Here is a 15,216-nt window from a genome sequence, read left to right on the forward strand (position 1 = left end):
GATTTGATTTGGAAAGGCACACACCTGTCTATATAAGACCTCACAACTCACCTCACAGTGCATGTCAGACCAAACGAGAATCATGAGGTCAAAGGAACTGCCCAAGGAGCTCAGAGACAGAATTGTGGCAAGGCACAGATCTGGCCAAGGTTACAAAAGAATTTATGCAGTACTCAAGGTTCCTAAGAGCACAGTGGCCTCCATAATCCTTAAATTGGAGAAGTTTGGAACCACTAGAGCTCTTCTTAGACCTGGCTGTCCAGCCAAACTGAGCAATCATAGAAGAGCCTTGGTGAGAGAGGTAAAGAATAACCCCAAGATCACAGTGGCTGAGCTCCAGAGATGCAGTAGGGAGATGGGAGAAAGTTCCACAAAGTCAACTATCACTGCAGCCCTCCACCAGTTGGGCTCTTATGGCAGAGTGGCCTGACAGAAGCCTCTCCTCAGTGCCCTCTACCCCTATATCACACTGTATTCTGACAGAAATAGTTTATGACCTTTTGCTGACAGTTACTCTTATCTCTTTCTACCATAGACTCATTGTATAGTCATTCCAGATAAAGACTCCTGTTTATAATACCGTCTGGTGCGATTTGACGATTTTTTTAGTTTTTAGGTATGTCTCTGCATTACTCCCTTGATCAGTCACTTCTATTAATTGTCTTACTGTTCATGTCTCAACAGATTTCACATGATAACAAGGAGATTCCTATGTTTATTACACTGGCTGCTTATGATAATAATGTGTATTATTTTTTTAATACTGTAACATTGTGGTTTACACATGTGGGTGGAGCCATACTCCCATATGTCTAAATTATCTTTCATGTCAAGCCGCATATTTTGTAGAGATACAGCTCAGTGATTGTTTTTTCTTTATTGTAACATTATGTTTGTTTTTATTTTATTTTTTACATGTCATTAGTCCCATAGTCCTTGTGAAAGATCCGCCTTGGATCGAAACTTTCGACGGACTACGTTTATACTTACAAATACTAAATAAATCATTATTTTCAAGCACTACTTCGGACTTCCTTATAATTCTATTGTGGTGTGCCGGAATTTTTTTTCGATTATTTCTCCTCAGTGCAAGACATATGAAAGTCTGCATAGAGTTTGCAAAAAACACATAAAAGACTCACAGACTATGAGAAATAAGATTCTCTGAGCTGATGAGACGAAGATAGAACTTTTTGGAGATAATTCTAAGCGGTATGTGTATAGAAAACCAGGCACTGCCTATTACCTGCTAAATACAATCCCAACAGTGAAACATGGTGATAGCAGCATCATGCTATGGGGGTGTTTTTAAGCTTCAGGGATAGGACAACTGGTTGCAATTGAAGGAAAGATGAATGCGGCCAAGTACAGAGATATCCTGGAAGAAAACCTGTTCCAGAGTGCTATGGACCTCAGATTTGGCCGAAGGTTCTTCTTCCAACAAGACAATGACCCTAAGCACACAGCTCAAATAAAGGTGTGGCTTCAGAACAATTCTGTGACCATTCTTGACTGGCCCAGCCAGAGCCCTGACCTAAACCCAATTGAGCATCTCTGGAAAGACCTGAAAATGGCATCCACCAACGTTCACTATCCAACCTGACGGAACTGGAGAGGACCTGCAAGGAAGAATGGCAGAGGATCCCCAAATCCAGGAGTGAAAAACTTGTTGCATCATTCCCAAGAAGACTCATGGCTGTACTAGCTCAAAAAGGTGCTTCTAATCAATACTGAGCAAAGGGTCTAAATACTTATGACCATGTGATATTTCAGTTTTTCTTGTTTAATAAGTTTGCAAAAATTTCTACATTTGTTTTTTTCTGACAAGATGGGGTGCAGAGTGTACATTAATGAGAAAAAAAATGAACTTTTTTGAATTTACCAAATGGCTGCAATAAAACAAAGAGTGAAAAATTTAAAGGGGTCTGAATACTTTCTTTACCCACTGTTCATTTCCAAGACTTGAATTCTTATATATGCAGTTCAGGTGGGTTGATTTTAAGGCAGATTGGTAACATTAGCCAATTGCTTCGGCAGCACATACTGTTTCCACATGTTTGACATTTGAGACACAAATTAAATATCTTCTTTTTACTGCCATTTGAGTGCAGGATTCTTCTTATATATTGGCCAATTAGTGACATGTGTCATACATGATGAGATTCACTGACTATATGATATTTTAGTACATAGATGTTGGCATTATCTATCGTCAAATGGTTTCCACATACTAAAAAATAACGCTGCCTTTTTAGTTTTGCCATAACTTATGTGGGTCAATAACTGATCTCTTTCTATTTTTTCAATTTTGGGGGTGAATTTGGAGGGGAAGCCAAAGTCTCAAGTCATGATTCAAAGCTCTTTTATGGGTTAGACATTAAGTTGATAGCTACCTACAGTTGTCAGTTTCCTTCTGGAAGTCAGAATTTGCATTCCCTTTTGTAGGGAGCATTGCCTGGCTTAGAAGACCACCTATGCTAGAGGACTCCACAAGCTGAAAAAGTACTTGCTGAGAGATATGATATTAATGGGTTTTCTCAAAAGCACTATCCATAGGAGAGTGGATAACTTGCTGATCGCTTGCACTCAGACCATTGAGACCCAAAATTCTCCCAAGAAAAGGGTTTTGTAAAGCCCCATCTTGAATGCAACATAAGCGTGCATGCTCGACCTCTACTCAGTTCCCTGTCTTTGGAACTCAGCAGAAAGCCGCGTACAGCGCTCCGCTGTTTCTGGGCATCCCATTGATAATGAATGGAGCAGAGGCCGAGCGTGCTCACCGAGGCTGCATTCTAAACAAGTATTCTTCAAATTCTGAAGTCCTATCCTTGGGATCACTGGGAGTCCGAGCAGTCAGACCACTGGCGATCAGAAAGTTATTCCCTATGATATGGACATCCATGTTATGCAAACCATTGTTGATTTGTCACGATTATATCACATGGTAATCAAAGTATCCACTTATAGGTCGAAAAGAGAAAACATCTTTATATATTTTGGTCTGCGGGAGTCTCCAAGGCCAGACAATGCTCCATGGACAAAAGTGTATGTAAATTAGCTTTCATCCGGAAGAAAGAAGTCTGTCTGTCTGAAACTTCCTTCTTTCTTCTAGAGAAGAGCGGATTTTCATAGTCCATACATTTACAAACATTTACAAATTGTAGCCTTGAATTCCTTAGAGAAGTATAAAAAGATTTAGGTTCTGAAATATATTTTCTAGTTAAAGTTTTTCTTTCTTATCTAACTTTGTACTGTTCAAAACTCTATAAAAGTACAGCACACAAAAATTGTCATACCTGTATTAACACCTCTAAAATATGAGGTATAGATTGGTCACATTAACCATAATATTATAGTGAACTGGATTTTTTTTCCCACTGTTAAAATTATGGATTGATGAATGAAACATAGAATCCAAGAAGGTTAATGTGCCCTGTTATGTTGGCACAGATCCCTTTACCACAATATAGCTGCCCTAAGTGTAACATTACATAGGGTTTACTACATGTACCATCATATTCGGATGTGGTAAAACCAGTGGTATCAATACTATATCTTTGAAATCAGAGGCTTTTTTCTTTGATTTCCTCAAAAGGCAAAATTTCTGAAAAATGGAAGGCTTTTCAGTAACTATATTGTTCATGTCCTACTGAATGACATTTTAGACTTGTTATTCAACAGATTAAGCAACATCTAGTTTACCATAAAATATGGAAAATATTTTAGAATAAAAATGCATATTAAATAACAAATTTGCTACATTCCCAAGAGTTTAACCAGAAATATAGAACATGGATGAATATCGTTCTGAAATTGCATGCTTTGGTTTCTATAAAATAGCTGAATGCAAGAAGTTTAAATTTATAGAACAGTCTTAATGGAAAAAAAAGAGTTTCCGATCAAATGGTGGAGCTCCTTTGATTGACATCATTCAATAACTTCTCATCGTATCGTTAAGAAAATACGAGGTCGTTCTACATTAGGAAGCATCTAGTTAACTTTGTGTCTGCACACTGTTATTGTCTAAACCACTAACCACTTGCTCATCTTCAGTCTCGGTTGATGCGTCTTGATTCTCTAGGTCACTTAGCTGTCCCTCTCCAAATTCTAAAATAGTTGGCAAATTCCCTTGTTTTGGGCATCGTTTTTTGAGACTAACTAAAAAAGGCTGTGGCAGGGAGAAGATGTCCACGTTATTGCCAAGGTCAATCCAAGTCATGTTAGGAAACCTTTTAAGGTCTTTCAAAGTTTCAGTAATTTCCCTCAGGATGGATTTTGTTAAACGGTTTCCATTGAGCGCCAGAGTGGTAAGATGTGGAAGGCCACTGAGGACAGGCAAAATATGTAAGAACATTTCATCAGTGAGTTCAGTAAAACAGAGTTCCACATTCTCCAGGTCTTCTGAATTGTGCTGAAGATAAAGCATCACACGGTCTAAGTCCTTCATGGTTAGAGGAATCCCTGAAAGATCTAAAGTGCCATCTTGAGGTCTTGCCGATAGAATTGCTTTTAAGCTGTAGAAAGAAGAAGAAATTAGAGTAAATTATTCATTAAAGTTACCAACAATTACAATCTGTTAAAAAAGTAGACAATGAAAAAATAGTTTAAGGTTACAAAAGCCTCTAGTTTCTTCTAGAAATAGCTACAATCTTTCCTACTGGAACTTGAATGAAGCTACCTGAGTTGCGATAACAAACATAGCCTATGAAAACACGCCTATGGAATAAAGCAGACAACTTTAGATTATACAAATTTAAGTTCATCTTTACTTACATTAGAACAACTAAATCAAAATGAATCGATCCCTATTAAAGGGACTGTTCTTAAAAGCTTACAAATTTGTAAAATACCATAAGGAATAGGAGTACATCCACAAAGGACTGATTCACTGCAGAGTGTGAAGTGGAAACCTTATTGGATTTCCATAGTGGACATGCTTTGGGTAAAATCGGCAGCTTAATTTGACAAGCCGCACATTTAGAATTCACACCGCTAATCAATTGCTCCTTTCAATTTTCACTCGGGCAGTAGATTTATTAAAATGATGGTTCTATAATAAATAAAGAATTTTCCAACCATTTATCATTGGTCCAACCTGTCCGGCCGCACAGAGACCCAAGAGGTCAGGTGTTTCTACTTCCAAAGCTGGTGCAATTTACATTTTGATGAGCTTTTGGGCTAGGAAAGTTCATATATTGTTCTTGAACAGGGGCTCTTTTCTGTCTGTGTCCACCAGGGCCATGTGCACATACCCAATGTTGGTGCTCCGATGATTTTATATTCCTTACTCCAGAAATGAAATGTCAGCACAATATGATCACACTGCAGCCGATCAATGGCTATAGTGGTGACATGTTGACACCACTGAGGTCCCCGCTGCATCCATTGACTGGCTGCAGTAGTCACATGTTTTATCAACATGTTATTATCGCTAGGGCAGGAAGAATAGAAACTGGCAAAGGAGTGGAGAAATGATGGCACCAGAGCAGTAGGGAAGTGTTATTCCTTTTGTTACTTACTTACATTTAAAAAAATGCCATCGCTTTGGACAACCCTTGGAATAATAATTCTGAATCCAACAATTAGTAGTTATTGGATTGTGAGTGTTCCGAGGTCATTACTGTGAGTGAAATACACTCCTATGCCATTGGAACTCCAAATTAGTAAGATTTATTTTACGAGCTCTCAAAAAAAATCATTGCAGCACACATGCTTTACTGAAAGTTTATCTTTATTCCATCACGTGACCAGTTTATATAGTATCCCAAACAAAGAAATAACTCCTCAGAATTATGCACCAATAAGAGCCGCAGGGGTGTGTACAGAAATGTGAAACCTCTCCGCCCAGCAGTGTTAGCTGAGCCCTATGACATCATTCAATTAAAAGACACGATGGTTTCTATAAGAACAAAATGGATTGTAGTCTCTCACATTACATCCACCCCACAGCATCTGTTTTCCTTTTTCTATTTTTTTGCTTTGTGATAACTAATACTTGGCTAGGTACCAATCTGCATGGGGTCACATTGACCCTATGGGACCAGACAAGGAAGTGAACACATGAAACACAAGTGAAGAAATGAACACATGAAACGTACGTTGGAGCTGTAGGATCGGACGGACTTTGCTTTTGCAGTAAGTTAACTATTTTACAGCCACATATTTGCACTGCTCCCACTTGATTTAGGTCAATGCTCCTTAGTATTATATCCTGACTTGTGCACTTTGCCATAGCATTATTCGCACCAATCATGTTTGGTAGTACTTATAGAATCACCAATTCTTACATCTATTTTTTCATCCTGCTGGCTCTAGTGCAATACATTTATTTAATCAAGTCTATATACTATTATTGGATCATAATTACCCTAGTCATAGGACAAATTGCTTTCTATACGGTATAACTTGCTATTTATTGTCCTCTCAGTGTAGGGCTAGTGCAATTTCTACACTTTGCGCTTTTTTGTACTGAATTTTTCTATATTTTAAGGAAACTATATATTCTGTAGGATTAAAATAATAATTTAATAGACGTCTTTCAGTGTAGGACAATTTTTGTCATAATTGTGTTTTTATTGTGACATTGTGCAATATTAACTTTGTATATATATATATATATATATATATATATATATATATATATATATATATATATATATATATATATATATATATATATATATATATATATATATATATATATATATATATATATATATATATATATATATGTGAGCAAGGATGGTTGACCTTAGGGAGATCAACATCCACCACTGCGGAGACACCATCACGTGTTTCTCAACGCAGTGATTCTAGAGCAATGCCCCCTGGGAAATATTCAAAGCAAGAAGGCCTGCGGAGACACCATCACATGTTTCCTGCCAGCGTTGAGAAACATGTGATGGTGTCTCCGCAGGCCTTCTTGCTTTATATATATATATATATATATATATATATCTATCTTATATTCCTATTCTAATATTGTAAATTATGCACTTGCCACTTTTTTACATAGGGATATTTTCTAAAATTGTTTGATATATTGTCATTTTCTACAAGTCTGTCTGATTTGTTCACACCTGTCCTACTATATACTTATGTTTTTTCTTTTTAAAAAATAATTTTAATAATAATAATGTATAAATAAAAAATTGACATTTTTAGGCCTTATACTTTTGTCTTGTGTTGTTCTTTATTATGAACTGAGTGTATGGCTTAGTATATTGTATTTAAAGGGTACCCTTTGTTGATTAAAGTGTTAAAGGGGCTACTGTTAGCCCAAGTCGACAGTATAAACTAAGAACAAAGCCTTGTAGAGGGGTATAGCCCCAATAAAGACCTTTAAGGGTACTTTACACGCTGCGATATTGCTATCGATCTCGCTTGTGAGCGTACCCGCCCCCGTCGGTTGTGCGTCACGGGCAAATCGCTGCCCATGGCGCACAACATCGCTTACACCCGTCACACGGACTTACCTTCCCTGCGACGTCGCTGTGGCCGGCGAACCACCTCCTTTCTAAGGGGGTGGTACGTGCGGCGTCACAGCGACATCACATGGCAGCCATCCAATATAAACGGAGGGGCGGAGATGAGTGGGACAAACATCCCGCCCACCTCCTTCCTCACTGCGGCCGGCCGTAGGTACGAGGTTGTTCCTCGTTCCTGCGGTGTCACACATAGCTATGTGTGCTGCCACAGGAACGACAAACAACCTCGCTACTGAATAGACAACGATTTTTGGTAAATGAACGACGTCTCACATACCAACGATTTTTTGCTTCTTTTGCGATCGTTTAAGGTCGCTCATACTTGTTACACTGCAACGTCGCTAACGATGCCGGATGTGCGTCACAAACACTGTGACCCCGACGATATATCATTAGCGATGTCGCAGCGTGTAAATGGCCTTTAAGTGTTGTAACCGCTGCCTCCGATCTGTAGAAAATTTAGTTTAATCAACTATAGTAATGAGGGGGCAATCTTTATATCCTCTACAAGGCTATGTGGATCGCTTATTCTGTCAGTTTGGGCTGCCAGATTCTCTTTAAGGCCGGGGCCACATGGGGTTATGTGCGATCCTTGCATGACACTCGGGTCACGCTGGCAGCACAGCGGGAGCCGAGTGTCATGCGAGTGTCACTGCGACTGAGGTCCGATCATGTGATCGGACCACAGCTGCGGGTGGTGGGCCGGCACTGAGGAGGGGAGGGCCGGCACTAAGGAGGGGAGGAAGGGATTTATCCCCCTCTCTCCTCCGTTGCCGGCTATTGACATTCTCGCCCTGCACTCGCAGTACACCAGTGTACTGTGAGTGCAGTGCGATTTTACTCTAGCCCTATAGACTTGAATGGGAGTGAGAGAAACAAGAATCGCATTGCACTTGCCCCATGCTGCGACTATTTTGTCGGTCCGATTAGGGCTGAGAAATTAATCACTCATGGGTGTTGGGACAGAGTAATATTGGTCCGAGTGGAATGCGATGTTTTATCGCTTTCCACTCGCTCCGATTTTCATGCCGTGTGTCTTAGGCCTAAAGGGATTGCTTCTTTGCGTTGATCGTGTCTGTTCTCTTTTTTTGTGCCACACAAAAAAGAACATAGAAAAGGATAATATTGCATGTGACAAGCTATAATAGCTAAACAGACATTGCTGCTAGAATCCTCACTCTATAGACTGGTTTCCTCCATTATCAATGCCAATACATAAATCAAAGTACAAAATTATTTTTGTCGGGTGATAAAACCAAGACATATTTCTGTCATCTTATGCTGTAAAGTGAAGAGATGTTCCCCTGAAGAAGTATAGATTAGGTACTGAGTACACTACATCTATTATTACCGTAGCCATAATAGACATGGCCTGTTGGGTGCGTGTTGTTGCCCAACAGATGCCACCGACTTCTAATGGCTCCAACGTTGTTGTTGTTTTTTCTTTTTCAGGAAAGGATGCAAAAACATCCCGACTGTTCTGCCCATCAGAGTAAGGCTCCTTTCACATTGGGTTTTGCCTTATGTCCACAGGTCCCGTTGGGGCATCCGTCCGAACCGCCCTTCCCCCACCCCGCAAAGTCGACTACGTTCGGGTGTCCGTCTGAAGAAAACGTATATGTGCAAAAATGGCACATAACAGAGCACACGCTAGCATAGTGTGCTCAATTACAGTGAGTGGCCCTGCCGGCGCATGCGTCCGAAACACGCTTTGCGGGGTGGGGGAGGGGCGGTTCGGACGGATGCCCCGACAGGACCTGTGAACTTAAGGCAAAACGCAATGTGAAAGGAGCCTTATGGAGAAACATTGCTATTGCTATACTCATTATAACCCATCATTAGTGTTTCCATTACCCTCTACAATGCTGTAGTTATCCCTCTACAAACAAAATTAATTTTGTGAAGTGCATTAAATCAGCAGAAGCCGTGTGTGTGAGCACAGGAGGACATAATCCTGTTAAGGCCGAGCTGAGCTGAATTCATACCAATGATAAAAGGTTTAACCGTAAGGATATAACTGGAGAGACGGATACAACAGCTCAGTCTCTAGGCTGCTTACATGGCACCTGCTCCTGTACGACTGATCCTCTTCACAAAGAGCCACAATTACCAAGAGAAAATATTTACTGTATAAAGCTGCACTAAACATGGCTGATATACACTCTGTACACACGTGCAGTGCAGCATCCTTTTATAAAATTATTCTCAATGGCTGACAGCAAATGTCATTGATGGCTGCCTGATCTTGGGTTTGGACAAGGTTGGAAACTAAACCTCTAATGCAAAAGTAATCATGTGGTAAAAGTTTCACAGCTTCATTTTCTGAATTGTTGCAAAACATCTTATACACTGTGCACATTAATACTGCATACATCACATTTTTACCTTATTTGCTACATATGCCCATAGCAATGGCACAGGCAGCCGCCAGTACACAACATTTTCATCAGGGGTGTAACTATAGTTTGTTGAGCCCTGGTGAAAAAGTTGGACCTGGGCTCCCTCCCACTTGTTGGTCAGATCTAATTTCTATACAGACATATGGGTTGTGCTCCCCCCATTATGTAGTAATGTTCCTAATCCTGTTCTAACGTACCCCAACATGGGCTCCTTCCTGGTAAATATGTCCCCTATCCTGGTATATATGTCCACCTACTGTTATATAATGTCCCTCTCCTGGAACCATCCTGGTATATATATATTCCCCATAGTGGTATAGGGATATATGTGTCCACCTACTGGTATATACTGTCCCCTTCTGGTTCCATCCTTATATATATTATGTAACCCATCCTGGTATATACTGTCCTCCTTCTTGACCCCTCCTGGTATCTACTGTTCCTCTCTTGGTATCTACTGTCCCTCTCATGGTATTTTCTGTCCCCCTCCAGGTATATACTGTCCCCCCATTCTGATACATCCTGTCCCCCTCCTGGTAAATACTGTCCACCTCCTAGGGCCCTCCTGGTATATGCTGTCTCCCTCTTGACGTATATGGTCCCCCTCCCGTTATATATTGTCCCCCTCCTGGGGCCCTCCTGGTATATATGTCCCTATAATGGTAAATATGTCTCTGTTCTGTCTAACGCAGAAAAACACATTATACTCACTCTCCCCAGCTCCCACATTGCGTGGTGTCCTACTGTTTAGCCAGTGAACAGAAGCTAGCAGCTTTGATTGGCGTCTGTGCTATTACGTCATTTATATGCGCCACCATCAGTCACTGAGATGCCGATGAAAGCTGCTGGCTTCTATTTGTCTGGCAGTGTGTATCGCAGTCCAAGGACCCGACGGGTCTCTGTGCTGTGATGCTTTTCAGCTGGATGTGCGTCCTCGGATGCACATCCAGCTGGGGCCAGCTAACCTCCTGCACCCAAGGAGCACGGTCGCAGTTGCAATCCCTGTGACCGCGTTTGTTCCACCCCTGATTTTCATATCTTATCTGTTCAAGGCCAATCTTTACTTGAACAAGTTGACATCCCCACCATTGTTCTATTCACTAAACATACTCAATTTATACTGTTTAGATATAGTTTAGTACATCATAGTTTCATGAAAAAGGTAGGATCCTATTGCAAAAATAAAATTGCCCCAATCACTGAGTCAGGATTTGCCACCCAAGAGAGCAGGGCCGGAGATTTGTTTACCCTTTCAAGCTTTTCATAAATTTTTTGCCAGTTTGACTACCTATGATGAAGATTTCAGCTTTCAGCAAAATCATCAGGACCCAGATACAGAAGAAGAATGAATTGTCTTGTGAAGATGCATATAATTGTTGCTACATTTTCCAACGTGGAGGATTACAGGTAAGAAATGACACAAAATAAATCAAAGAGGTCACACATTATTGAATTAACTATTAGCACCACCCTTTGCTCAATATAGTCCCCTAACATAAGCCTGCAGCTGTTCTATACTGCAATGTAAGCCATGGTTAATAGCAATGGAGATATTCTGTGGAACATAATTTTAAATTATCGTACTGCTGAATTAGAAAGTGGATGGGACTAAGCAGGCCTGGCTCATCTTTCCACCCCACATTGGTCTGCCTTTATGGTAGGTCTGTCTTCCACTCTGGCCGCCAACGATATGGCTGAGCAGTGTAAGCAGCACAAAATTGTTGGCAGGAACTAAATTGGAAATGAACCCTTCTTTTATACTATCTCATGGTGCCTGTGAGGGGCTCCTTGTAGACGGCGCCTATTTCCCTATAAACCGTTATGAACCCTGGGCTTTTCCAGTATGTTAATCACCATGACAGGTAATCATCCTTTGTGTTGTTGTTACAATTCTGCTGCCTGTTTTCTCCCTTTCCGCTGTTCGCATTTTGTAATTGTTAATGGCTTTGAGTCCTACCGCGCAAAGAACATGAAAAATGATTATCATTATGAGGATATGAAATGAGGTCTATTATAGACTCGGTATCTTTTCATCTATCTAGTTCAGAGCTTTTATATATGGGGGACAATCAACCACCCCTTCTTACGACTCATTTTTTCATACAAATTACACAAAACAGGTCAGTGAAGGAGATTCACAGTAAAACTGCGACAGAGAATGTTTTCCATCTATTGTTCTTCTAGCTGAAGATCACACGGTTATTAGGCGACTTTACAGTCACGTCAGAGCCGCCGTCATATTTCAAGGAAGAATAGTGGAGCATGCAGCTCTATTCTTTCCATCAATATGTCAGACAATATGACAGGAACCCAGCAGACCCCATTATGAGTTAACCAGTTCCTTAGTGGTGGTTTCGGTAGTGTGACACATTCGACACTTAGAAATGAAAATCGGAAATACCAATGTGAACTTAGCCATAGGCTATGTGCACACAGTGCGTTTTTCTCGGCGTTTTTGCGCGTTTTTCGGGTGCGTTTTTGGCCTCAAAACTGCATGACTTTGCTTCCCCAGCAAAGTCTATGAGTTTTCATTTTTGCTGTCCCCACACAGCGTTTTTTTTTCAGCTGCGTTTTTGTGGTGACCACAAAAACGCAGCATGTCAATTATTCCCGCGTTTTTCACTGCGCTTTTCATCCATTGAGTTCAATGGGATGTTGAAAGACGCAATGAGAAACGCAAATAGCTGCGTTTTGGTGCGTTTCTAAGACCAAAAATACAGCTATAAACGCAGGAGGTGGGTAGTAAAGTGACGTGTACAGGAAGAGGATTCCTTCTGTCAGTATATACAGAAGCGTGAATCCTCCCGGTACCGTCACCGCTGCGTCCACCTCCCGTCCTGTGCATGTCTGCTGCCGTGCGGCGACATGTACAGGCAGGAGGTGGAAGCGGCTGCGAAAACAAAAGTTAACAGTCGAAAAAAAAAAAAAAGTTATACTCACCTGTCTGCAGCCTCCCGGTGCCATGCCCGCTCCCATCTCCTCTCACGGTATCGCCACCCCCGCTCCGGCAGTGTGCAGACGGCCGGGAACCCTCCGATAGATGCAGGACCTGGCGATGGATCACCTGATGCAGTCACCTGACGCATCAGCTGATCGTAAGTATCGCGGTGACGCGGGCGCCCGGCCGGTATCAGCGGATGCGTCAGGAGACTTCATCCCTGATTACCGGCAGCTGCTGCAGCGATCGGACGGGATCAGACTCCCGCCCCATCGCTCCAGGAGCTGCCGGTAATCAGCACATAAGTGAGTATTATTTTTTTTATTTTTTTTTTCACCGATGCATCTGCTGATTGTATAATCGGCTTTTATACAATCAGCTGATGTGTGATGGGATTCAGGCACTTGATCCTGACACATCATCTGATCGCTTTGCCTTCCAGCAAACCGATCAGATGATATTGGATCCGGATTGGACGGCGCGGGACCCTGACCCAGGATTACTGCGGAGGGGGGTGCTTTATTTCAATAAAGATGGAGTCACTAATTGTGTTGTGTTTTATTTCTAATAAAAATATTTTTCTGTGTTGTGTTTTTTTTTTATCTTTACTAGAAATTCATGGTGGCCATGTCTAATATTGGCGTGACACCATGAATTTCGGGCTTAGGGCTAGCTGATAATATACAGCTAGCCCTAACTCCATTATTACCTAGCTAGCCACCCGGCTTCAGGGCAGCTGGAAGAGTTGGATACAGCGCCAGAAGATGGCGCTTCTATGCAAGCGCCATTTTCTGGGGTGGCTGCGGGACTGCAATTCACAGCGGGGGTGCCCAGAAAGCATATGGGCACCCTGCACTGTGGATTCCAATCCCCAGCTGCCTAGTTGTACCCGGCTGGACTCAAAACTTGGGCGAAGCTCACGTCATTTTTTTTTTAAATTATTTCATGAAATTCATGAAATAATTTAAAAAAAAAAGGGCTTCCCTATATTTTTGGTTCCCAGCCGGGTACAAATAGGCAGCTGGGGGTTGGGGGCAGCCCGTACCTGCCTGCTGTACCCGGCTAGCATACAAAAATATGGCGAAGCCCACGTCATTTTTTTTGTTTGGGGGGGCAAAGAAATCCTGCATACAGTCCTGGAAGGAGGATGCTGAGCCTTGTAGGTCTGCTCCCCCTGACTCTCCCTCAAGCATATAGTCCTGGATGGAGCATGCTGAGCCTTGTAGTTCTGCAGCTGCTGTCTGCTCTCCTGCATACACTATTGGATGGAATATGCTGAGCCTTGTAGTTCTGCAGCTGTCTGCTCTTCTGCATACACTAGTGGAGAATGAAGAACACATTGAAGAAGGAAATGACATCAGACCTTTTTTTTTTGTTCACTGATAAAAAACGCATAAAGACGCAGTGAGCAAAAACGCAGCAAAACGCAGCAAAAAAACGCACCAAATCGCGGCAAAACGCGTGCGTTTTTTGCCGCGTTTTTTCGACGCAGGTGCGTTTGTGCGTTTTTAGCGGCCAAAAACGCACAAAAACGCAGCGTCAAAAAGACGCAGTGTGTGCACATAGCCATACACTGTTCTTACATCATTATACAATGCTGTAATAGGAGGGGTAAGCAAAGCAAAAAACAATAGCTAATTTCAAAGGCAGCATGGTGGCTCACTGATTACTAATATGTCCTCGGTTGAAAATCGACCAAGTATTTGCATGGGATTCTTCCATGTATTCTTGTTTTCTTCAACACATCAAATGATAGGAAATATACATGTTGATCCCCATTGAGGATAGTGAGTGATTAAGATGTCTGAAGAGCGTGCAGTATAATCTTACTTATGGATGTGTTCACAAGTGACTAAATTGTGGTAAAACCGGCACTTGGCCTTCTGTATACATTGAATTTCAGACACCTGTTTTCAGGTGGGACCATGAGTGATCAGTAAATGTCACCGATAACTTTCTAAGATGATAATAATCCTTTAAGCATAGCTTGGTCCCTATGGCTTAGAAAAAAGCTATATTATGTTCTCATAGATCAAACCCAGAAGTAACATCTCCCTCCAATAAACATCTTCCTCCAATAGACGGCCATGATATGTGCCAACTTAGGGTCTGTAAGACATAAAAGGACTAAGGACTAGGGATGAGAGAACCTGAATGGTAAAGTTCGGGGTTTGTACTAGATAATTGGTGTCCGGGGATCGAACTCAAACACAGACTTTTAAAAAAAAGTCTGTGTCCACGTTTGCGTGCTGTTTATATGCTAATAAATTTTGTTGAAAGGCTGATTCACACGCGCCTGTTAACCCCTTAGATCATGTTGTCAAACTCTGACAGTACGCTTTAAAGGAAAAGGCTGCGGCAGAGATTGCAGTGTTCCTCAGCGGCCCCGTGA

General features: G+C 41.5%; 1 protein-coding gene across 1 annotated transcript in view; it reads right to left on the reverse strand.

Moving 5' to 3' along the window:
• Window positions 1-1,927: 1,927 nt before the first annotated feature.
• The window catches only part of LRRC75A (leucine rich repeat containing 75A), a 458,785-nt gene continuing 445,496 nt past the window's right edge, over window positions 1,928-15,216 (reverse strand). Inside the window, exon 4 of the mRNA XM_075335269.1 lies at window positions 1,928-4,514. Within this exon, the coding sequence (XP_075191384.1) occupies window positions 3,995-4,514 (520 nt within the window). The 3' untranslated portion in view covers window positions 1,928-3,994. The remainder of the gene's footprint in view (window positions 4,515-15,216) is intronic.

Source organism: Anomaloglossus baeobatrachus, chromosome 2 (assembly GCF_048569485.1).
Source record: "Anomaloglossus baeobatrachus isolate aAnoBae1 chromosome 2, aAnoBae1.hap1, whole genome shotgun sequence".
NCBI lineage: Eukaryota > Metazoa > Chordata > Amphibia > Anura > Aromobatidae > Anomaloglossus > Anomaloglossus baeobatrachus.